General features: G+C 51.2%; 1 protein-coding gene across 1 annotated transcript; it reads left to right on the top strand.

The window, feature by feature from the left end:
* Nucleotides 1-19,452: 19,452 nt before the first annotated feature.
* On the top strand, nt 19,453-24,696 carry Dlx3 (distal-less homeobox 3). Its single transcript, XM_021178287.2, has 3 exons — nt 19,453-20,101; nt 21,152-21,342; nt 22,863-24,696. Exons 1-3 carry the CDS (start codon nt 19,777-19,779, stop codon nt 23,208-23,210), a joined length of 864 nt encoding a protein of 287 aa, XP_021033946.1. The 5' UTR covers nt 19,453-19,776; the 3' UTR covers nt 23,211-24,696.
* Nucleotides 24,697-25,040: the final 344 nt, after the last annotated feature.

Raw genomic sequence — 25,040 nt, 5'->3', positions numbered from 1 at the left:
TGGGTCATTTCACCCAAGGCACTGGGGGCTGCCACATCCCAGAGAGCTGGTAGTGGGGAGGCAGGAAGGAGCAGGATCCTGACAGCCATGGTCCCCCAGCTTTCAGCCAGTGTGGACCCTGACAGCCATGCATGCTCTGTGTGCTCTTAGGTTAGCCTTTTTTTTTTTTTTTTGACAGGGATTCTCTGTGTAGCCCTGGCTATCCTGGAACTCACTATGTAGACCAGGCTGGTCTCAAACTCACAAGAGATTCCTTCCCCTGCCTCTGTCTCCCAAGTGCTGGGAGTAAAGGCCTGACCGCGGCCCGGGGGTGGGAGGGTGGGGAGGAGGGGGTTTCCTTCTTGTTCTCACTGTCTCTGTCCTCATCTCTTCTCAGGAAGGCTGTGGGGCTCGGGTCTCCAGAAGCCCCGTCTCTCCCACCACAAGTCTAGACCGGCTTCTCTTGTACTCTTTACATCTGGAAGGCCTGGCCAGATGTTTCCCAACAAAGATGTCTTCCTCAGAGGAATCCTCTTGGCTAGCCAGTGCCTGTGTGGCTTTCTTCCTTCTTGGTCAATAAAGATAACGGAGAGTGAGCTGCAGAAGGGGAAACGACACATGCAGAGTCACACACAGGGAGGAGAAAATCCAAGTGAGAAGCTGGCACTTTGAACTTCCCACCTCGGAGCTGTGTGACTCTGACAGAAGAAAAAACATCTCTTCCGGTCACTTGTGTTTAAATGGAAATGTTTTTCATTTAGTTGGGGTGGGGTGGGTAGGTGAGGTGTTCCCATTCATGCGTGAATGTGGGCATGGGCATGCCACGGGGTGTTGTGGAGGTCAGAGGGCAACTTCCGGTGTCAGTTGTCACATTCTACTTTGTTTGAGACATAGTTTCTTTTAAGTTGCTAGCGCCTCCTGCCACAACCACTCCTTCTCTCTCTCTCTCTCTCTCTCTCTCTCTCTCTCTCTCTCACACACACACACACACACACACACACACACACACACACACACCAGGCCCTAGAGCTTCCAGGATTCCTTCACCTGTCTCCACCTCCTTACCTCAGTGTAGGAGCACCGGGATTATAGATGCACTGCTGTGCCCAGCTTTACCTGGGTTCTGGGATTCGAACTCAAGTCCCCATACTTATAAGGCAAGCGCTTTACCCACTGGGCCATTTCCCTACCCCTCATTGGGAACGCTTTATTGAGATATAAATCAAGACAGGAAATTGCGTGGGTTTTCACAAAAAATATCTCAGGTGAGTAGCCAGAAGTCAGGTCCTGAAATAGAATATCCCCACATCTCCCAAGTTTCCTATGTTACCTGCCAGTCTCTCTTTCTTGTATGTCACTGTCCCCTTCATTCTGTCACCATAGACTAGTCATGCCCATTTTGAGCTATCAACAAACTCAGTGTCTAGATTTCTATTTTATTTTGCCTTATGTGTATGGGTGTTTTGCTTGAATGTGTATCTGTGTACCACGGGTGTGCCTGTTGCCCACGGAGGCCAGAAGACGGCGTTAAATCTGCATCTGGAGACTCAGATGCTTGGGAGCCACCAGGAGAGTGCAAGGAACCAACCAGGAGTCCTCCGCCAGAGCAGCTGGTGTTGTAGATCACCTTGGCATCTCTCCAGCCCGTGTGTGGATTTTTGCCATTGGTGTGGCAGTAATGGGTTATTTTGATTCTCTTTGTCAACGTTACACTTGTAGGATTGATGCAGGTTGCTTCCTGTCGGAGTCGTGGCTTCCTGTGCCCTGTTGTATAGTATGCCATCATAGACCTATGACACCATTCGGGCACTGGCCATGGATAGGCATCTGAGTTTGACTTGTTTGTCTCTTTTTAGTGTGGACTGTTGACAAAGGCGCTGTGGTGGACATTCTTGCATGTCTTCCAGGACACTCTGGGTGCTTCTCTGTTGGATCCATGCCCAGAAGTGGAGTTGCTGGGCTATAGTGGACCAGATGCTGCCAAAGTGCTGTGCTTGCTCTCCTAGCTGCCTCAGGCATGCGGGTCACTTACCCGTCTGTGGCCCTGTGGGGCCTTTTCGTTTTTACTCAATGTTGCTTTTCACTTTCCTGGCCCCCACCCCCATCTCCTTTTTTTCTTTTTTTCTTTTTTTTTTTTTGGTTTATTTGAGACAGGGTTTCTCTGTGTAGCCTTGGCTGTCCTGGAACTCACTTTGTAGACCAGGCTGGCCTCGAACTCAGAAATTCGCCTGGCTCTGCCTCCCAAGTGCTGGGATTAAAGGTGTGTGCCACCACGCCCAGCTGCCATCTCCTCTTTTTAAGGACTGAAGAGGGACACCGGCCATGTGAGCCCCTGCTCAGCCCTTTCTGCACCCCCAGTTCCCCTGTGACACTTGCTTAACAGTGGCTCTTCTTCCTTCCCTTTGAAACACAGACTAACTGGGTAGTCTCAAACTTGTGATCCTCCTGCCTCTGTCTCCCTAATGATTGCTTAGCCCCAATTTTAGTGAATAATAATTTCTCAAATTTTGCCTTTATACTTAAATACTTTTGGTGTCCTAGTTAAGAAATTTGTAAGCCAGGTAGAATGCTATACACCGAGGGTCTCAATAGGTAGGAGGCTAAGGCAGAAGGATTGCAAGTTCAAGGCCAGCTTGGGCCACACAGTGAGACCCTTTCTTCAACTAAAACAAAAGCCATGGGACTGGAGAGATGGCTCAGTGGTTAAGAGCACTAGATGGTCTTCCAGAGGACCTGAGTTCAATTCCCAGCAACCAAATGGTGGCTCACAACCATCTGTAATGGGATCTGGTGCCCTCTTCTGGGCATTCGTGCACAGAGAACACCGTATACATAAGTAAATAAATCTTAAAAAACAAACAAACAAAATAAGCGCCAAGGGGCTAAGGGCTAGTAAGGACAGCTGCCACTGTTCCAGGTCACTCTGTGCTGGTCCAATGTCAACCTGTGGGTTGTGCCTAACCTAGCATGACTCCATTTTTAAAAGCAACAACCTTGGCCTGAGCTACCTCATTTTGAGTAGAAATGCAAAAAAAACAATGATTCTCCATCCTTTTTGTTGTTGTTGTTTTGACAGGGTCTCACAATATTACCTTGGGTTGTTCTGAAACTCTCTGTGTTTACCAGGCTGTCCTCAAACTCACAGAGATCTGCCTGCCTCTGACTCACATGTTTATGCATGTGTGTGTGTGTGTGTGCGCGTGCATGTGTGTGTATGCCTGCCATACCACACATGTAGAGGTGAGAGAACAACTTTTGGGAACTGGCTCTCTCCTTCCACGATTAGAACACAGGCCTGGAACTCACACTATCAGGTTCTAGTGCCTTCCAGCCTGAACCATCTCTGTCCCACGACTCTCTTTCTTTACACAAATAAACAGGCACCAACACAGCAGAAGACACAGTAAATGACTTATGCTAAGAAATGGTGACATCTGCGCCTTCGTCAAACCATCACTAACATCAAAGCTTACCAATCTCCTCCCGAAAGGACTCTGCACCTGGAAAGCAGGAGCACCTAAGACCAAAACATGTCAGGGACACTCACAAGTCACCTGGTCACTTGTCACAAACTCTGTCCAGGAAGATTATCCTATCCTAGGGCTCCTGCCTCTGTCCCTGTGCTTCCGCTGTTTCAAACTGATCCTCAAATGGCCTGTCACCTGGACTTATTTATTTACTTAGCTTGACAGCTGTGTGGCTGAGTAGCTCTGGGCCTTTGGTTCATAAAATTTCTTATCTGGTTTCCTTCCTGTAGTAGGACTCCTTATCTGGTCCTCCACAGACTTCCTTGAACTTCAGGTCAGCTCTGCCTCCCGCAGGACAGTCGGCCTATAACCTGTGCATCTGTGTGTTCTTGCGAGAAGTGTTAGTGTGGAGTCTGACAGCTAATATTAGGAGTTGAGATGAGAATCAAAGAAACTGTTAGCAACCACAGGAAAAAAATCAGAACAACTGGCAAATCTCTGCCAACCGAACCAAGGCAGCTTGGAAATGTATTGGTTTTTCAATAGATTCTGATATTGTGGAAGACACAACCCTCTATGTTTCTGACGTAATATGCTGAGGATAACGGGATGTGGCTCGTGGGTTGAATGTTTGACTATCATACCCAATTTTAGCATTGGGACAACACTGTTGGAGTACTAACCAAATCAGTACCTAGGTGCTCCGGGAAGACTGGCAGGCATCTTAGCTGGAGAGGAAGAGACCTGGGTGCAGGTGGGAGGCAGGAAGGCTGGCCTTCACCGTTAGCCTTCTAAAGACGGGAAGAGAGCTCTGAAAAGAAATCTCCAGGATAGAGAGAGAGTCAGAGAAAGAGAAGAAGGGGGAGGGGAAGGGGAGGGGAGGGGGGAGGAGGAGGAGGTAGTAAGGGCTAGGGGAACCAGGGCTGGAAACCCAGAACACGGTGTTCCCAAGGGTGGAAGGGACCATGGCCATAGAAGGCAAGTCCTGGACCCAAGACACATAGAAAATGGTCAGAGCAGAAGCAGTCTGCACGAAATGAATTCTGGAAACTCACCTGTCTCTCAACTCACGTCAGCATTCAGAGGTGGAAGAGAAAAGGCAGCTGAGAAGGGCAGGGGGCTGGGCCAGAACATAAAACAAAACAAAAAAACCCGAGGGGTACAGAGCAGGAAGAGAAAGAGAGTCACCGAGAGGAGACCTTGGAGCAGCGCACCTGAAGAAGATCTCTGAGGGGTGCAGGGAAGGAGCTAACAGAGGCAGCCCCGCAGAAGCCCAGCTAAAGCAGACCCACAGACCCAGACCAAGGACTTTAAGGCCCCCCCGCCCCTGCCCCCCCCCCCCGCATTCCGCATTCTTCCTTCCGGCTGACCTCCCCCACTCAGCCCGGAGGGAATGCGCGGAATGTGATGAGCTGATAAGAGCGGAACTCCCACTCCACCTGGCACCGGAGCGCCTGGCGCGCCAGGCCTTGCCCATCTCTTAGATGTACTTGCGGGGAACACAACACTAATGGGGAAGAGGCCTGCTAGGGAGGTCTCAGCAGAACGCCTCGGATGTGGGGCCAGCGGCCAGATGCCAGAGCTGTGGGCACAGCCAGATGCCTCCCAGCTGAGCTGTGCTGTGAGTCGCCAGACCCGGGACCCTGGATAAGGGAGGATCTCGACGTGAGCTGGGGCAGAAGTGGCAGATCTCTTCTGGAATCAGAAACCTGTACAAAGAATGGTTTCCAAGATACTCTATGTCCCCTGTAGACTCAGCGTCCTTAGGGAGTAAACCCTTGAAGCCCCGTGGTTCTTATTAGGGTGGGAAGCAGGCGCCTCCACGTTAAATCAGGGCAACTCCTTGGGCAAAGGGTGCCAGGTACTGGGTGAGTTCTTCAGTGCCGCCTCCTACACATCACCCTGCTTGGCACAGGTGGGTGGGTCCCCATGATCTCCTTCTACACATAGTTGTGTGCAGTAGACCACCTTCATCTGGACCATGCATGCAGGGCTCTGTGTGAGGAACTAGGCCTGGGCAGTGTACAACCCCAAACTCCCTGGTCTTTAGAGGATGTCTTTAGGAGGGGACCCTGTCAATAGCTAAAGAGAAGATGTTTCCAACACACCGGAAACTAGTGACATCGGGCGGGGGTGGGGGGTGCGGGACGGAGGAGGGGCAGCGAGGGAGATTCGAAGAAAACAGATGGATTCCCAAGCATCCCAGGCCCAGGAGTCTCTAGTACCCATCCTCAGCTCCCTGGCTACTTCTGAGAAAAGCTGCTGAAGAGAGCAGAAGGAAGCAGCAGGAGAGGGGGCTGGGATTGGCGGTTTGAGGTTGAGCGTGTTTAGAGGAAGAAGAGAGATGGGGAAAACCTCAGCCCCAGGGACCACTGTGTGGCTACACCTGAGACCCGCTGCGGGCGACCTGATACAGGGCAGCGATCCAAACATTGCGCAGGGCCCACTGCCTGCTGGCTCTGCTACAGAAGGAAAGGATAGGAGCACCATCCCAAGTGGCTGCAGCGGGAAGAATCCCAGGCAGTCCGCCATGTGGCTTAAGACCTGGCCCACAGACACCTGCCGCCATTGTAAGCCTGACCAGCGACAGCCTGGACCGCCTGCTGAGCAGAGAGGGAGGGTGAAGTGCCTAGAACATCCATCCACCTTGTCCTGGCCACATCTAGAACAGTGCCTCCTGGCACAAAAATGTGCTTGGGAGATAGAAACCATGAATGAATGATAATCGAATAAATGACCGAAAGATGAATAAGCAAACCCATCTCTCAACCCGACTTATCCTAATTCCCAGCCGCTAGTCCTTTGGAAGTGGGCGGGCCTGCCACCTGGTGGTGACCATGGTAACTGCAGTCACTATAAGCGCCTGCCCCACAGTGTAGGTAGGACCTGGAGTTGGCTCTTCCTCGGGTTAGCCTTGAATTCACAATCCTCTTATCTTGAGATCATAGGCTTATGAGTGTGTGGCGCGAGCCTCTTACAATTCTTCGTAGAAAGAGACTTCTCGGGCTGGAGAGATGGCTCAGCGGTTAAGAGCACTGACTGCTCTTCCAGAGATTATGCATTCAATACCCAGCAACCATCTGTAATGGGATCCAATGCCCTCTTCTGGTGTGTCTGAGGACAGCTACAGTGTACCCCTATACATAAAATAATTCTTGTAAAAAAAATAAAAAAGGAAGAAACTTCTAATGCTTGGGAAAGCCCACCTCCAGTTTGATCTTTTTTTCCTCTCTCTTGTCCCACCAAACAAAGAGAGGGTAGGCAGGGAGCTTCCTGCCCTCCCCACAGAGAAACAGAAGAGCTATAATGAACTCTGGCTGTTGCCCTCTGCCTTTTTTCCAACATCTGAATCTACAAAGTCAGCCAATGTCTCTCAACTCAAGTGAAGAAACTGCCCAGCTGCTCTCCCTTAAGAAGGCAGGTCCAGCCAGCCCAAAGCCACATGCCACTATTGGCTGGGACAGAGATGAGAACCACCAGAGTCAGCTGCGAGCACAGCAGAGGCTCCAACTGGGTGACATGCCTCTGCTCTGAAGACAGAAGGCATCGCTGTGTGCCTTTGGGCAGGTCTCTTTCCCTCTCTGAGCTTCATTCTACATTGGTAAAATTGGGGCTCTGACACGCTGAAGCTTCCTCTGTCTGTCCTGAATAACACCCCCAGCATCTCTCTCCCCACCCTCTACCCTCTCTTCCCCCTTTATCCTGCATCTCAGCCTCCAGGGCCAGCTGCAGGACACATGGATGCTCAACTGTGTATTTGTTTTCTATTCTTGGAAGGACATGCCCAGATGTCAGGAACTCACTGATATTTACTCTGGCATCCCCACTAGGTATAGAACCCCAATTTGACTGGGACAAATCAAGTCTCATAGGCCCTCAGAGGATGGGGCCTTGGAAGGGCATAGCCTGTTTGACAGCAACAGGTGGAAGTATCTATGTGACTCCTTGTCCCTGTCCCAATCCTGGTTGAGGTGTCCTGCCCCTGAAGCCTCCATGGTGTTCCACAGAGGCCAGCCCCATTCTGGGGGACACTCTCTCAATCCTTCAAACCTGCTTCTTTGTGCCATAGACTCAGTGTTCAACTCAGGCAAGGACCAGGCTGCCAGGCTGTCGCACACACTGCTCCAACTTCTGAGATTTCCTATCAAGCTCACAGGACTAGGCAGGTATCTTGGCTGTTGTTTTTGTTGTATCTCTTCCTATCTTAAATAAAATCTGGGGCTGGAAAGATAGCTCAGTGTTGTGTTAAAGCCAGACAGACCAGACCACACCAGCCAAACACACACACACACACACACAGAGAGAAAGAGAGAGAGAGAGAGAGAGAGAGAGAGAGAGAGAGAGAGAGAGAGAGAGAGAGAGAGAGAGAGAGAGGGAGATCAGCGGGAGGGGTCTTCCTTCTATTTGGATAGTGATGTAGCCCTAGGTAAAGGTGGGAAGTGAGCCAAGTGGATTCTGGGAATATGGTGGCGGTTGCCTTGGCAACAGGTGTGCAGGTCGCTGTCGCCTAGGTGAATTGTCAATGGGTTCGGAGCCGATCCTGATACCAACACTCAGTGGTTAAGAGCACTGGTTGCTCTTCCAGAGGTCATGAGTTCAATTCCCAGCAGCCACATGGTGGCTCACAACCATCTGTAATGGGATCCGATGCCCTCTTCTGGCACACAGGTGTACATGCAGATAGATCACTCATATACATAAAATATATAAATAAATCTTTTTAAAAAGTAAAATCCTGGGGCTTTTCTCTACTTGCTCCTCCCAGATGTTCTGGGGGGAGGCATCTCTATTCATCTCTGGGGAAACAGAGTTTGTGTGGGCCCTGGGAGGTTTATTGCAAGGAATTGGATAACATGACTGCAGAGGCTGACATGTCCCAGAAGTCAGCTGCACATAAAATTAGCCGTCCATGGAGCCTAACTCCCTCTATGTACCCACCTTTTTGGGAACAGAGGCTGATGATAGACTTTGTGCATCATCCAGGGACCACCAGGGTTGAACCTAGAAGGGGGAAAGCCCAGGGAACCTAGCAAGTGACTAGTCAGATTGAAAGGGGCGTGGACTCCCATGAGTCACTGTGCTTCCAAACAGGGAAGTGAGGTATCCCTGCTCAGCTCCACAGAGCCACAATCATGTCCAGGTGACTGGGCTACAGGAATCCAGGGAGAGAAGGCGGTGAATTTTTTTATTGTATTTTTTTGAGGCAGGGTTTACAGCCCAGGCTGATCTGAACTCTATGGAGTACCAGCCCAGAGCAGGGCTGGCCTAAGATCCCAGGGGCAGCCTATAGCTGTTGTATATACCTTGGCTGGGTACAAGATGTAGAGGACAGGGTAGGAAGCAATTGTGACTGTCCTTGAGAGCTTGCTGCCCAGCGAGAGACACATCAATAGGTCATTTCAATAATCCGGGAAGTGATCAAATGGAGACGTGTTTGCTTGGCTCTGGGGATCTAGCCCAAAACGATTTAACGGAAAGCACTTTGGCTCCCCGCCAAGGGGGTAATGGCCAGCCTGGAAGCTTCTGCCTGTACGCCATCTAGACCCTCTTCTGGGAAGGGCCCCCACTCCCCTACAGTGGGGAGGGCTGTTATTTCACATGGTGAGTGAATGCGGGACCCAGACAGGCCACTCCCTTAGGAGACACTAACTGGTTCGGGGATAGGTGTGTAACCGGTGTCTAATGAGATTCAATCCCTGGTCCATGTGGGAGAAGTGCCTCTTCCACCAGGACTTCTGGGAGATGGAAATGCAATCCAGCTGAGAGAAGGGATCTGAGGAGGACGGCAAACAGCAGCTTAGACCTGAAGAAGCCCAACTCCTCAAGGTGTCCAAGTGACCCTGGCTTGCAGAAGATAACACCAACCTCAGGTGACCAACTTTTTTTTTTAAGATTATTTATTTTATTTTATATGTATTGGTGTTTTGCCTTCCTGAAGATCTGTGCATCACGTGTGTCTGGGAGGCTAGAAGAGAGCAGCAGATCCCCTGTAACTTCTGGATGGTTGTTAGCTGCTGTGTAAGGGCTAGACTAGAACCCTGGTCCTCTGCAAGAACAGACAGTGTTCTTAATGGCTGAGGTGACCAAAATCCAACCCCCATGACCAAAATTAGAGAGCCAGCCTTGCGTGACACAGTCATACCGAGCAAAAATTACAAAACAGAAGCTGGGTTTGGTAGCACTTGAGAGACAGGCAAGCAGATCTCTGAGTTTGAAACCAGCCTGGGCTATAGAGCGAGTTCCAGGACAGCCAGGGTTACATAGAACATTCTCTCCTGATACTCCCCCTTACAACCCCAAAAAACAGCTATCAAATGGCTCAGTGCTTCAAGGTGACAGTGACGGTCCCCAAGCCTGATGACTTGTATCTTATCCTTGGAACCCACATGAAGGAAGGAGAGACTCTACCCCTGAAAACTGTCCTCTGACCTCCACACGTGCACCAGGTCATCTGTATGCTCTCACCTCCAGTAAATGAATACATGTTTGAAAATTAAAAGTTAGCAATAGGGCTGGAGAGATGGCTCAGCAGTTAATAGCACTGACTGCTTTTCCAGAGGTCCTGAGTTCAATTCTCAGCAACCCCATGGTGGCTCACAACTATCTGTAATGGGATCCGACGCCCTTTTCTGGTGTGTCTGAAGACAGCTACAATGTACTTGCATACATAAAATAAGTAAACCTTTTTTAAAAAAAACAGTTAACAATAAACAAATAAAGAAAAAAGATGGAGGAGAGCATAACTCAGTGGAGAGTGCTTGCCTAAGCAAAGCCAGACAAACAAAAGAGTGAGTTTTCTTTTTTTTTCTTTCTTTCTTTCTTTTTAATCAAGCATAATGAGGCACACCAGTAATCCTAGCATTCAGAAGGATGAGACAGGAGGATTGCAAAGTCTCAATACATAAATATTTAGCTTTAGGACAGTGCCTTTGAAAATAAGGGTTAGACCAGGCGGTGGGATGTACCCTTTTAATCCCAGCACTTGGGAGGGAGAGGCAGGCAGATCTCTGTGTTCAAAGCCAGCCTGGTGTACAAAGTGAGTCCCAGGTCAGCCAGGGCTACACAGAGAAACTGTCTCAAAATCAAAACCATACAAAACATGAAAATAAAGGGTAGAAGGGGGCTGGTGAGATGGCTCAGTGGGTAAGAGCACCCGACTACTCTTCCAAAGGTCCAGAGTTCAAATCCCAGCAACCCCATAGTGGCTCACAACTATCCGTAACGGGATCTGACGCCCTCTTCTGGTGTGTCTGAAGACAGCTACACTGTACTTACATATAATAAATAAATCTTTAAAAAAAAAAAAAGGGGTAGAAGGAACTTACTGGAAAGCAAGCCCAGTACCCAGAGCAGGTGTTCCACGGGCAGCTGATGGATAAGGCAGACTGGGCACAGAATGCTGACTCTGGGATTCTTCCTGTTAAGTCACAGGCAGCGAATGGCTGAACTCCTGGTGGCGTTTGTTTTTAACTCTGTCTTGTTTTCCTAAAGATAGATTATTTTTGCAGATAAATTGGGCAGGTGCTGCAAGGCATTTTTTGTTCTTACTATGTGTATTCGCATAGTGTGGCCATTAGTGTTATGACATCTGTGGAGACCAGAGGCCAACTCTGTGAGGTCAGTTCTCTCCTTGCACCTTCATGTTTGATCTGGGGATGGAACTCACATTGACAAGCAGATACAGGGAACACATCCAATCACCAGCAACCACATGGTGGCTCACAACCATCTGTAATGGGATCCGATGCCCTCCTCTGGTGTGTCTGAAGACAGCTACAGTATGCTCACATACATAAAATAAATAATCTTAAAAAAAAAAAAGAATCTGCACATTGCATCTCAAATTCCCCTGCCCTCCATGAATGAATGACAGTTTCTATTACCCCACTCCCTCCTTCACTATTTAGTATGGTTAGTACTTGGTTTTTTGGTTTTTGGCTTTTTTAAAAAAAGATTTATGTATTTATTTATTTATTTATTTATTTAATGTATATGAGTACACTGTAGCTGTACTAATGGCTGTGAACCTTCATGTGGTTGCTGGAAATGACGGTTGCTTGCTCTGGCCCAAAGATTTATTTATTATTATACACAAGTACACTGTAGCTGATTTCAGACGCACCAGAAGAGGGCGTCAGATCTCATTATGGTTGGATGGCTGTGAGCCACCATGTGGTTGCTGAAATTTGAACTCAGGAACTTCGGAAGAACAGTCAGTGCTCTTAACCGCTGAGCTATCTCTCCAGCCTAGTGCTTGGGTTTAATGGTTCTGACGGGTATAACCCCTCTAATTCTCCTCTTCTAGCCTCTGACCTCAGGCCTTCCGACCTATAACTTTTCCTCCTTTTGTCAGCCAAGTCACTCCACTCCTCCTTTCCCTCCCCACTCAACATGGATTCTTAAACAACCCCTGCCTCTCCCTGACTTTCAAGGCCAAGCCCCTACCCCCTGCAGCCAGGAGCCTAGCTCCCCCCACCCCAGAAAGTGCACTGGCACACCAAAGCATTTCCTGTGCACAGTCAGTTCTTTCTTGTCCCCTTGGCTGCAGATTCCCTTTAGACTTCCTGATCACTCTCCCTGTGCCTCGGGCTCCACCAGTTCTCTCTCCATAGCTTCGCTTTACCCTCACACCACATATGTACTGAAGGGAAAGGTCCAAACAGCTTGAACAATCTCTGTAACCCTAAGATGTTCTGAACATACGGAAATGCTCAAGGGTTGGCTTAGCAAATACCCACATGGTCAGTTTCCACGTAACCTTTGACCAAACCAGAAGGCCTACCTGCCTTGGCCCCAGAGTAAGTTAAGATTTCCTGCCCTAGCCAGCAATCCCAGTGTTCCGGGGGCTGGGGGGGGGGGGTGGGCAGTTGGTGATTTCTATGTCACCCTGAGCTGCACAACAAGACCCTGTCTCAAAGGAGGAGGAGAAGGAGGAGAAGGAGGAGGAGGAGGAGGAGGAGGAGGATAAAGACAGGGCTCAAATCTTGAATTCACCATTTACGTGTCCTCTCTGCCCCTCTGTCAAAAGGCAGAAACAAGGGTACCCATGCCAGGGCTCCTAGCGATTAGTGAGTGAACTCTAGTTTGTTGAGCGGAGCAAGAACTGCCTCTTATCATTCGATCTTCCTTCCTGACTCAACACGAGTGATCACCTCTTTGGTGGGGTTCCAGATTCTTCCCGCCCGCCCGCCTACCTCCTCAGGGAGGGCACCGGTTCCAACCAACATCAAAACAGGCTTGCTCCCATTTCAAACACTCACACTCCTGCTCCCAGCAAGCCAGTATCCCTGTCTTCAGCCCTCTTTGCCCTCTCCAGCCCCCGACCTTCTGAGCTGCCTGCACTTGCCCTGGGCTTCCCTCCCTCCCACTCTCCCCTAAGCCTTGGCCCCCATCCCCAGCTCCTCCCACATCTCCAACCGACTCCAGGACTCTAAGGAGATGGCATCCTCCTGTTGACCCAACCAGGCCACATAGCTACCTTTGAGCTCACTGGCCACACCCTCCTCTTTGAAGCTCTCCTTCAGAGTCACCACCACCACCATCACTCAGGGCCCTTTGTACACCTCTCACCTCTGACCACTCTCAGTTGCCATTTTTCTTGTCGCTGTGCCTTGTCTTGTCCCTCCAAGAGCAGTTCATATATGCCAGAGGCTCTACTGCAGCAAAATGCCAGACTCCAAGTTTTCCTTCCTAGCCCTTCCTTCCTTCCTTCCTTCCTTCCTTCCTTCCTTCCTTCCTTCCTTCCTTCCTTCCTTCCTCCCTCCCTCCCTCCCTCCCTCTCTCCCTCCCTCCCTCCTTCCTCTTCCTCTTCCTCTTCTTTTTCTTCCTTTTCCATTGTTGTTGAGACATGACCTCTCTATGCAGTACTGGAACTCATTATGGACTAGGCTGACTTTGAACTCACAGACATCCGCCTGCCTATAACTTCCAAGTGCTGGGACTAAAGGCATGCCCCGCTCCCCCAATGCCTGGTTGCTGATTGATTTTTCAGAGCCATGTGACCTGTTGCTGACTGACGGCTGCTGGACAGACCTCCCTAGGTGTCTCAATGATGCTCAGACTCCACTTAAGAGAACTAACTGCTTGGCAGGATCCTCCACCGTCACCCATACACATGCCACATTCCGCCCTCTGGCACGAAACACACGTGCACTGAAAGACAGGTGCAAGAAGACGCCTCTCATCGAGACTTAGGATCACCTCAGATTGGAAGCTACCCAAATTCCCGTCAACTGTAGAGCAGATAAATGCATGGTGATGTAGTCTATGACAAGAGGCTCGCACAGAATGTGCCAATATACTCCACATCGTGCATGTATCTTACAATACAGTGTTGAGTTAAAAAAAAAAAAAAAAAAAAAAACAGGCAGAGCTAGGAGAGCTAGTAGCTCAGTGATACAGCATGCATTCAACATCCATGCGGCCATCCCAATGCTGCCAAGGAAGAGAATGAGGACAAGCAGGAGGAGGAGGAGAAGAAGGAGGAGGAGGAGGAGGAGAAAGAGGAGGAGGAGAAAGAGGGAGAGGAGGAGGGGAGGGAGAAGAGGAGGAGGAGGGAGAGGAGGGAGAGGAGGAAGAGGGAGAGGAGGAGGGGGAGGAGGGGGAGAAGGAAGAGGAAGGAGAGGAGGAGGGAGAGGAGGAGGGAGAGGAGAAAGGAGAGGAGGAGGGAGAGGAGGAAGAGGCAGAGGAGGAAGAGGAGGGAGAGGAGGAGGAAAAGGAAGAGGAGGAGGAGACAGAGTCAAAGATAAAAAAGTATATATTGTATACTTTCTTTTTTTTTTTAAAGATTTATTATATGTAAGTACACTGTAGCTGTCTTCAGACACTCCAGAAGAGGGTGCCAGGTCTCATTGCGGATGGTTGTGAGCCACCATGTGGTTGCTGGGATTTGAACTCTGGACCTTCGGAAGAGCAGTCGGGTGCTCTTACCCACTGAGCCATCTCACCAGCCCCTTACTGTATACTTTCATTTACCTAAAAGTTAAACAAGAGTTGGGATGATGGCTCAGCTGCTAAGAATACACCTGCTCTTGCAGAGGACCTGGGCTCAGTTCCCGGCACCCACATGTTGGCTCACAACCTTCCATAACTCCAACCCAGGGCATCCAATGACCTCTTTTGACCTCCCTGGGTCCCAGGCACACATGCAGTCAAAAATGCCCAGATACCTAAGGTAAAGGAAGTGAGTCTTAAAAAACCAAACATATGCCGGGAAGTGGTGGCTTTAATCCCAGCACTTGGGAGGCAGAGGCAGGCGGTTTTGTGAGTTCGAGGCCAGCCCGGGCTACACAGAGAAACTCTGCCTCAAAAAAAAAACCAAACCAACCAACCAAACAACAACAAAAAACCAAACATACGACAATCTGATCCATTTGTTCAGTTGACATTGATCAAGATGGTGTTTGCCCGAATGACTTCTTGGCGCTGGGGGTGTGGCTTTGTTCAGTTTGGGTGCTGAGTGTACAACTCTGGCTCATGCAGACTTGTGGGTCAGGATAAGCACTTGTCTGCAGGTGCACACGCTTGCAGCAAACTGGCTGCACCCTCTTCCCAGCCATGCAGCCCCTCTTCCCGGCCATGCAGCCCCTCTTCCCGGCCATGCAGCCCCTCTTCCCGGCCATGCAGCCCCTCTTCCTGGCCATGCAGCCCCTCTTCCCGGGGTTTATGTGTTCATAGAATGCGTCCACCTTCCACGCATCTGTCCACATCAGAAGACTGTAGGCCATTTCCCCGTTCCTCTCTCCCCACCATTCACGCCGTGCATCTCCAAGCCCTGTGACCCGGCAGCGGCCCATCTTTCATTCTTTCTGCCCCACTGCCTCTTAGCCCAGACCACACTTTCTTCTGGCTTGAACCAGTGCCACTGTCTCTAGCCTTCAGTCTTGGCAATTGTTTGTTCACAGAACAGCCAGAGATGCTTCTAGAATGAAAATCCCACCCTGTTCTTTCATGATTAAAACTTTAAAAAAAAGAATTATTTATTTATTTTATGTATATGAGTACGCTGTAGCTGTCTTCAGACACATCAGAAGAGGGCATCGGATCCCATTACAGATGGTTGTGAATCACCATGTGGTTGCTGGGAATTGAACTCAGGACTTTCAGAAGAGCAGTCAGTGCTCTTAACCACTAAATTATCTCTCCAACCAGTTAAAACTTTTCTTTTCTTTTCTTTTCTTTTCTTTTCTTTTCTTTTCTTTTCTTTTCTTTCTTTCTTTCTTTCTTTCTTTCTTTCTTTCTTTCTTTCTTTCTTTTGAGATAGGGTTTCTCTGTGTAGCTCGGCTGTCCTAGAACTCACTCTGTAGACCAGGCTGACCTTGAACTCAGAAATCTGCCTGCCTCTGCCTCCCAAGTGCTGGGATTAAAGGTGTGCGTCACCACTGCCCGGCCGGTTAAAACTTTTTAATGGTTCTCTGCAGCCTATGAGTACAGTACATGGTCCTGATATTCCACTTCCAGGACTGACTTCTGAGCCCCTTGCCTCGCTTTTAGGGCCTCCCTACCACTGACACCCCCATACTAAGCTCTAGGCAGCTCCACAAGACTTTGCACAGCCTTTCCAGCAACCAAGAACCACTCTTTGCCAACAGCTCTGTTTTTATAGACCAAACCCACACCTCCTGCAGGCCTTGCTTCAGATGCCCTCTGGCCTATGAAGGGTCTGACCTCTACCATGGCAGCACATACAACCCCCACCCCATCACCCACCACACCATAGTGAAACCAGTCCTCGGAGTGCCCACCTCCCAGGATGGAAGTTGGGCCCCATGAAGAGGACATTATGCCCGTCTTGAAGGTCAACTCATCAGCACCCAAGACATGGACACACCACAGAGGCTCTACCAACACTGTGCCTGAATGAGACTCTGGAAAGATGTGTGTAAACTGCTTTTTAAACTTGAAAGCAGGAAAACCAAAAAGAGAAGTCACCGGCCAAACAAAGATGGGAGAACAGAGAAGGAGCTGGAAACCAAAGATTTATGGGAGCCATTGTCCTGTTGCTACAGGAGGCTGATTTCCAGCCTTCCGGAGAATCAGACATGACCTTCGTATGACCACTAGATGGCACCAGTTCCCCAGGCAAGGACGAAAGCAAGCCTGCCTACACTCCTGGCTCCATCCTTTTCCTGAGCAGACATCCCTCTGCTGGTTCCTTAGGAGCAGTGCCCACTCGGCCTGACACCTTGTCTCCAAGGACCAGGGCCATCAGCAGGCACCTCTCCTGAGTGCAATAGACCTTGACCTGGACACCAACCAGAGTCCTTCACTCTTGCCAGCCTTCTAGAGGTCACCCCTCCTTCAGGAGCAGGACTCTGGCTAGCTGACACTTGCTCATCTTGCTGGACCAGATGAGGTCCAGTGGGTGACACCAGTCATGCTGCATCTTCTGGCTGCCTCTCCACCCAGCTCTCACCCAGCTGTTGGTGGAAGGGAGCTTCCTGCTGGTCATAGGGACCCTTCAGGAACAACTCCGAACTCATTTCCATTGAGAATGAGTCCTGTGCCTGCTTCAGGCCTTCCATCAACCGTGCCTCAGCCTCAGCCTGGCCTCTGGGTCAAGGGTATCCAGGTCCTCTTATTTAGTCACTCAACAAACATTTCCCAAAGACTATATTAGGTATCTGAAGGATTGTGGTGAATGGGGTAGGCAGTCTCCAGCACACTGTGCAACAAAGTGTTAGTCACACAAACAATTTTTAAATAATTCTTCCCTCCCCCCTCCTCTGAGACAGGGTTTCTTTGTGTAACCTTGGCTATCCTAGAACTAGCTCTGTAGACCAGGCTGGCCTCGAACACACAGACATCCACTTTCCCAAGTGCTGGGGTTAAAGGCATATGCTGCCACACCCGGCCTTAAATGTTTCTTTATGTTACTGTTGTGATTTCAGTCCGCTTCTAGAGCAAAACAGACCTTGGAAATTACCCTAAAATAACTCACTATTACCCCAAGGCTCCTGTGCTCACCCAGCCAGGCCCAGGTAGGGTGAGGAGAGACTGGGGCGGCTCCGAGAATCACCTGCTACTCCAAATGAATGAATGAACGAACTCCCGAGACAGGGTTTGCCCGACGCTGTCCTTTCCCTGTGGGCAGCTGGGGGCTCCAAAACAGTCCCTCCCCGCCGCCCCCGCTTGCATCCTGGGAGGGGAACCGGCAGCCCAATGCCCTTCCTGCCCCCAACGCCCCGGGCTCCTTGGGCGCCCTCTTGGCAGAAGAACAGAGGGCATCCAGAGCGGGTGGCAACTCGTCCCGCCACGAGCTCGCAGCGGCGGGCGATAGGAGCTGGGGGGACGCTCAGATAGACAGACAGATAGCGTTCCCCTCTCCCGCCCCCGCCCCCACCTTTCCCACGCGGCGGCCTCCAGGGGCGGCCCAGGCCAGGCGATCACCTACTCCTGTCACTGCTCCTCGACCTAGGTCCTCTGCCCAGCCAAGCCCACAGTTTTCCAGGTTCAGCATCCTGTGTTTGGGTCTAACATCGAAACATCTCACCGCGCCCCCTAAACACTCTAAGCAGAATGAGACCCCTTTTCTGTCTGCCTGCTACCTCCTCCTTAAGGCAGCCTTAAGACAAGTTGCAGAACCCCGGAAAACCACGAGGTGGCGCGCTGGCACTGTGTCCTGGCTAGGCAAAGGAAGGGGAGATAGAAGGTTTGAGGTGTGTAGGGAAGGCCTGGGGATGGAGCAGGGGAATAAGAATTAAAATTGAGAGAAGCCTCCTTCCTCCAAGGATAGGTTTGGGAGCAGAAGTGGAGATGCAATAGAGAAATGGGATTGGCACCCGGAACAGTAAATATTACCCGGGAACTGGACTTTGAGAGTCAGACAGGACTAGGAGGGTTGGACATTGCTCCAAGGTGAGAAACATCTTCATTGGGGCCTCCATGGACAGAAGAAATTGAGTGAAGTAAGTGGCTCCTGTCTATTGGAGATAGATGGATCTGAGCATGTATCTATGCACATTTGGGCATACCCAGCTCACTGGTCGGTCGTTGAGGACCCTACACTTCCACCGCCTCACACTACATACAGAGACACACTCTCTTGCACACAGGTTCTCACAGGCACTCTTGCACACACTGTATTTTGTGTATTTTGCGGAAGATGTATTATAGATCTTTAGTCTGTATTATATTATAGTCTGTATTATATCTGTATTTTGCGGAAGATGTATTATAGATTATAGTCTGTGCTCCTAAGAGCTGTTCCAGACTGAGTGGGACCTGCCTCCAGACTTCCTGAAGTACACAGAAAGCCAGCCTCATAGGGACTGACTGCCTCCCTCGTGGCTCTTCCATTCAATCTGGTCCCTCTCTGAAAGGGCACACATATAGCTGGGGGGTACCTCCATCTTCTAAAGTAGCCCCTAAATCCATACAGCCTTGCTCCAGTAGGGACCTGCAGGCCTAAGGTATTTTTGCTTGGTGAGACTCTTCCTTCAGAATTTGAAAATGTATATTTCACACCTGCAGTGTCATTAAGATAATATATTAAGCCAGGGCTATACGGAGAAACCCTGTCTCGAAAAAACAAAAACAAACAAACAAACAAACAAAAAACAAAGAGAGAGAGAGAGAGAGAGAGAGAGAGAGAGAGAGAGAGAGAGAATATATTAATATAGTCCAACTTTTTTAACATGGAAATTCTTTTTTCTTTTTTTCCGATTTTAAAAGTGATCAAAATATTTTCATGGACCCTGGGTCTTTGCCACTTTCTGTCTGTCATTTGCATAGACCACGCATACATCATTAAGGACCACCTCCTTCCACAAACACCCAATGGGTAAATTCCCCTCCTTCCTCATCTCACCTAAGCCCACCCCTGGCCACTAAAACAGACAGATTAGTAGGTCCTGGGGGCTCTGCACAGCCAACCCCTCCGCACATTTGGGGGATTTATCTGAGGCGGAGCATAGGAGGAACACAGTGGCGCTGGGGGGGAGTGTGTGTGTGTGTGTGTGTGTGTTAGGGGTAACAACAAAGAGGGTTGAGAGGGTTGGGGGAGCCAGTGAGAAAGCGCGAGCGTGTTTTGCCTCGAAGGCAAGACTTACAGCCAATCAGCGCGCAGGAGCCTCCCTCGGCGACTCCAACATTGAGTCTATAACCGGCTGGCCGGGCGGAGCTGGCAGCATTTGACTGTGGCTTGGGACGCGGAGAGAGGCACGCAGCGACTGACCGACGGCCGGCGATGGTCTAAGCGCCCCTCGGCCACCCCCTCCCCCAGACGCGACCGCGTCCTGCCCTCGCCCTCTGGACACACACCCCCACCTGGGCTCCTCCGCCGGTTCGGCGCTTCTCGGAGGAGGCCCGGGGTGTTGCGGCGCTCGCCAGCATGAGTGGCTCCTTCGATCGCAAGCTCAGCAGCATCCTCACCGACATCTCCAGCTCACTCAGCTGCCATGCGGGCTCCAAGGACTCGCCCACCCTGCCCGAGTCTACAGTCACTGACCTGGGCTATTACAGCGCTCCTCAGCATGACTACTACTCGGGCCAGCCCTACGGCCAGACGGTGAACCCCTATACCTACCACCACCAGTTCAATCTCAATGGGCTCGCTGGCACCGGCGCTTACTCGCCCAAGTCGGAATATACCTACGGGGGATCCTATAGGCAGTACGGAGCGTACCGGGAGCAGCCTTTACCTGCCCAGGACCCAGGTGAGGATGCCCGGGTTGTGGAGAGGGTGCGAGGGACTAAGGTTCCCAAGCAAGAGGAAGTCTGGGAATGGGAGCTGAAATCTAGGGAAACTCGAGGTTAAGAAATGGAAGCGTTGGAGTTTAGAGGAGACCGGGTTAGATGACCTCCAGAGGGGTGAACGACACTCCGAAGAGGCGCGCACTGTGCGCCGTGATCTCTTGGAGATTCCGGGGCAGCTGGAGCCACCGGGAGCTCTCTGAGTGATCATGGGGGCCTTCAATGCTGCCATCCCGCTGGCACTTGAGCAGGTAGCGAAAGACGGTCGCCGAGAGCTGGAGGGGAGTCAACGAGGACTGGAGGTTCCAGGGCCCTTCTTCCGAAAAAGAAACCGGGAGTAGTGAAAGGCTTGTGGAGAAAGACCCAAAGAAGTCCCAGAAATGGAGGAGAGACTGGGAAGTAGAGATGCGGAGAGAGAAGTGGGGACAGCGAGGAAGAAATGTGGGGGGCGGGTGGTAAGATAAAGCGCGCAGCAGAAAGCAACCAAGGAAAGGAAGAAAGGGAAGGGAGGAAAGAAAGAAAAAGGAGGAAAGAAGAGGGAAGGAAGAAAAAGAAAACAGAGAAAAGGAAAAGAGACAGAGAAGACGCTTGTACTGTCCTTGCAAATTTTTTTCTGAAACAAATGATCCTGAACTAGAAAGCGTAGTAAAAGGAGGTGGGGAGGAGGGGGGACAAGAAGTGGGAGACGCCACCGCGGCTTGGTGGGTCACCAGAGAAGAGTGGCTGAGTCGGGAAGGCGTCGGTGAGCGAGCCGCGCTGTCCTCGCCCAGTCGGTTGCTGGCGCCGGAGTCGGCGCTCCGAGGCCCCGGGTGCCGAGCTGGGAGCGTCGCGTCGTGGGCGGCCGCCGGTCCGGCTGGGTCGCTGCGGTTCCTCCCTGGGCGCGGGCGGCACTACGCTCCTCCAAGAAGTCCCGGGGAGATCAGTGGGCCGGAGGGTGCGGCGTCCGACGGTGGGGAATCTTGGAGAACGCGGTGGTCGCAGGCTGAGACTAAACTGGTGTTTTTCCCCTACAGTGTCGGTGAAAGAGGAGCCGGAAGCCGAGGTACGCATGGTGAACGGCAAGCCCAAGAAGGTTCGAAAGCCGCGAACGATCTACTCCAGCTATCAGCTGGCTGCCCTGCAGCGCCGTTTCCAGAAAGCCCAGTATCTGGCCTTGCCTGAGCGCGCCGAGCTAGCTGCACAGCTGGGCCTCACACAAACACAGGTTGGTACTGAATGCTCCAGGGTCTCAGGAGGCATCTGGGGATTCCCTAGGTACCTCTGAGCCTGGCTGGCCCTTGAAGCACCCACTTGCCCTGTCCCTGCCCGGCAGCCTACTGCAGGAACTCTTGCCTGCGCTTCGAGTGACTTGAGTCTCAGCTTTCAGAGAAAGGGCTACAGTAGCGAGCGTAGAAGGGTGCAGTGTGCACCTTTGTGAACTTTTGCAACTGTGTATGGCGGTGTCACAGAGAGAGGCCCTCCCTTGTACCCCAGAACTCCCAGCAACCAAGACCCTTAGCAACGTTTAGGGCATAGGAGATCCTGTTGTCTCTCTCCCAGACTAAGTATGTGCGTGTGGAGCGTGCATGTGACATTCCAGGGAATAGTCACATAAGGAATGAGGTCCTTTAAGGGTCATTTTGCAAACAGAAGGCAAGTATCTGTGATGGGACACTAGTTAGTACACGCGTGTGTGAACACACACACACACACAAAGTATGCTTGTATAGAAACGTAATGATCCTGCTTCCCACCCAAATGCCTTTGCCAGTAGCCAAGTGGATAGGTTCTCCACTAAAGGGATGTAGAAATCAGAAAGGGGGAGTCCACCCCCACCCTCTTACCTGTCCCTAAACCCCAAGCAGCCTTGCTGCTCTTGGGGAGGAATGTCGGGTGCTTAGCTCCCTACAGGTGTTGACAGGCTGGCTTTGGTTGTGGCTGGGCTGTGTGGGGCCTGGTCCATCGGGAATCTGGGTCACCTGGTGAGGAGCTGAATCATTGTTTGTACCAGTCATGGGGTGGAGAGAAGCAGGGGGAGGGGGAGATACCCCACTGGAAATTTAGGGACTCTGGAATTGTGGTTCACCTGCCCCTGAGTCCCTAGGTCACCCTTCATACCCAGCCAGAGTCTAGGAGCCCCTCCATGCCTGAGTGTTTATGTCGTGGGTGCTTATCTGGGTGTTATCTGCATGCGTTTATAGCTTTACTGTCTGGCGGCTGTGTGAGGCTGAGTGGGTATGTTGCTGAGGAAAGAGATACCTGTGTGGGTGTGTGTTTATCCCAGTGTATCGGTGAACTTTGGCTAAGGGCCTCTAACGTGGGCAAAATACCACAAACTGCCCGGTTCCCACTTAGGACGCCTTTGATTGAGCGCTTGCTGTATAACAGACCATTTAAGTTGTCTGTGTCTTAACTTAATTGAGCCCAACATTGACCCTTTGAGACAGATGATGGTGTTAGCATGGCCTTCATTTTGCAATGAGAGGAAGGTGAGGCCAGAGAGGTTAAGTAACCTGTGTAAGGTCGCAGCACTTCAGCAGTGGCAGTAGAATATTCTAAGCCACAGAGTTCTTTCCCAACTGGAAAGAAAGATGCTGGCTTGGGTGTGAGGGCCCTGGGGTTTTGCCTCGTTTTCCCCTCAGGGGGCTGGGTAACACTTTGCCTTGTCCAGGCTGGGCTCCCCATGGGGTCTCCTTTAGGCATGCTGAGAGGCTGACTGGGCTGCTCCTTTCTTCTTCTGTCCAGGTGAAAATCTGGTTCCAGAACCGCCGCTCCAAGTTCAAAAAGCTTTATAAGAATGGGGAGGTGCCGCTGGAACACAGCCCCAACAACAGTGACTCCATGGCCTGCAACTCACCGCCCTCACCAGCACTCTGGGACACATCTTCTCATTCCACGCCAGCCCCTGCCCGCAATCCGCTGCCCCCACCGCTCCCATACAGTGCCTCCCCCAACTACCTGGACGACCCTACCAACTCCTGGTACCATACACAGAACCTCAGTGGACCCCACTTACAGCAGCAGCCTCCTCAGCCGGCTACCCTGCACCATGCCTCCCCTGGGCCCCCGCCTAACCCTGGGGCTGTGTACTGAGTACCCACCTGGCCTGCGCCCCTCCACGAAGGACCCCCTCCAGGACCAGGCAGAAGGTGCCCTGTCCTAGCGACACTCAGGAATCATTGAGGGGCACAGGGGGAAAGACTCCCTCTCCCTTGTCCCTTCTTCCAGGGGCCCAACAACCTCCAGATGACAAATGCATGGACTGAGGATGCCCCCCAAACAATCTCCCTCCCCTTGTTTAGACTGGGGTACCCTCCAGGCGGCGAGGAGTTCCACCCCAGTGGGGACAGCACAGGCTCTCTGCTCCAGGAACCTGGATTGCCTCTAGATGGCTCATCACTTTCCAGCTTTTTAAACACAGTAGAGACCTCCAAAATGGGAGAGCCAGAGTGTTTGTGGGTCCACCTGTGCTGGGGCACCAGGCGCCAAGGATTCCAGCACGGCCAGATCTAAAGCACCAAGGGGCAACTATACATTCTTTAAGCCACTCTTTAAAAGACATTGGACATTACATCATGGCTGATCCTCAAGATGGGGGGCCCTGACCTAGTCCCCACTGTTCTCCAGTCCTCATTAGGATTTGAGGGTCCAAACCAAAGAAAACTCCCCCAAATGAGGGAACCTTTGATATCCAGGGCTTCCAAGGGAAGAATTAAAGGAGCCATCCCTCCGCCCCTTCCCTGGGGAAAAGGATTGCCCATGTCCTTTTCCAAGGACCTGTTTTTCCTTCCATGTACAGGACTTTGCACAAGTCTGGTTTTAAAAGCTGTTGAAACCTAGGACGACAACGGGCATTGTTAACAGTTAGGACCAAATCCACTCCTCTCTGGGCGGGCAGCTCTGCTCTGCCTTGACCCTGCTCACCCCTTCGTTTTTTTTTTCTCCCAGTAAGTTTGCAGTCTTGGGGGACGGGCTCAAACCCCAACTCTCTACAGAGATAGACCAGGCAAGACACCCCCCCTCAGACACCCCCTTCGTGGCAGCTTTGGAAACAGGTTGTCCGTTCTGCTGCAGGATTCAAGTGAGGATCCAGGAGACAAGAGGAGGCCTAGAACTCAGTGCCTTAGGGGTAAGGCTGTCAGCTTGGACAGCTGGTACCAGTGCCTCTCCCTGGCCCAGGCATCCCCCCAAAGCTAACTTTCTTCTGCCCCCTGATGTGGTAAAACATTGAAGAAAGGAGAGGTGAAAGACTGTAGTTATATATATATAGTATGGTTTTTTTGTTGTTGTTTCTTTTTTTTTTTTTAAGAGCAACCAAGAGAAGCAGGTCCCTCCCTTGTGGTTTCCTATTTATGTGACCCTGTTCCTCCTGGACCAATCTCCCTGTGTGTTGCAAGTCGAAAGAGGGATGTGGGCTCCTGCTGGATTTGGGTTTCATGGGAAGTGAAGGAGTAAGGAGAGACAGACAGACGTGGTGGGTCTCCGAGTCCCACCCCAAAGGGACAGGACTGAAGCCAGCTCCCACCCCTCCCCAGCCTTCTCATTTCTGCTTTCTTACTGGACCAGTCTTTATATATAATGTTAATAAAAATTAAAAAAAAAAAAGAAGAAGAAGAAATTAACCACAGTACTCTTTGAACTAGCGGCAGACAGCTCTTGAAGGGAGGCCTGGAGTTTGGGGGGAGGTGTTAGTGGAAGAGACCTCTGATCTTCTAGGGGCTGCTGAGAAAGACAAGGTCAGGGTAGAAACCACTGTTGGGATGCTGGGTTGGGTGGGGGGGCAGGTGCTCCTGACCCTGTGGCTGCCCACACTGTGAGCAGGCCTGGGTGGGAGGCTCCCAACCAGTGCCTCCCTGGCTCCACTCTGCTTGGTGGCTTGGCGTTCTCTGTCAGCCAGCTGTCCTCTGCCACCACCATTGCAGC

The sequence above is a fragment of the Mus caroli genome, unplaced genomic scaffold (assembly GCF_978045245.1).
Source record: "Mus caroli unplaced genomic scaffold, Mus_caroli_1 scaffold_13, whole genome shotgun sequence".
NCBI lineage: Eukaryota > Metazoa > Chordata > Mammalia > Rodentia > Muridae > Mus > Mus caroli.
This window is presented reverse-complemented; position numbering and strand designations above follow the sequence as displayed.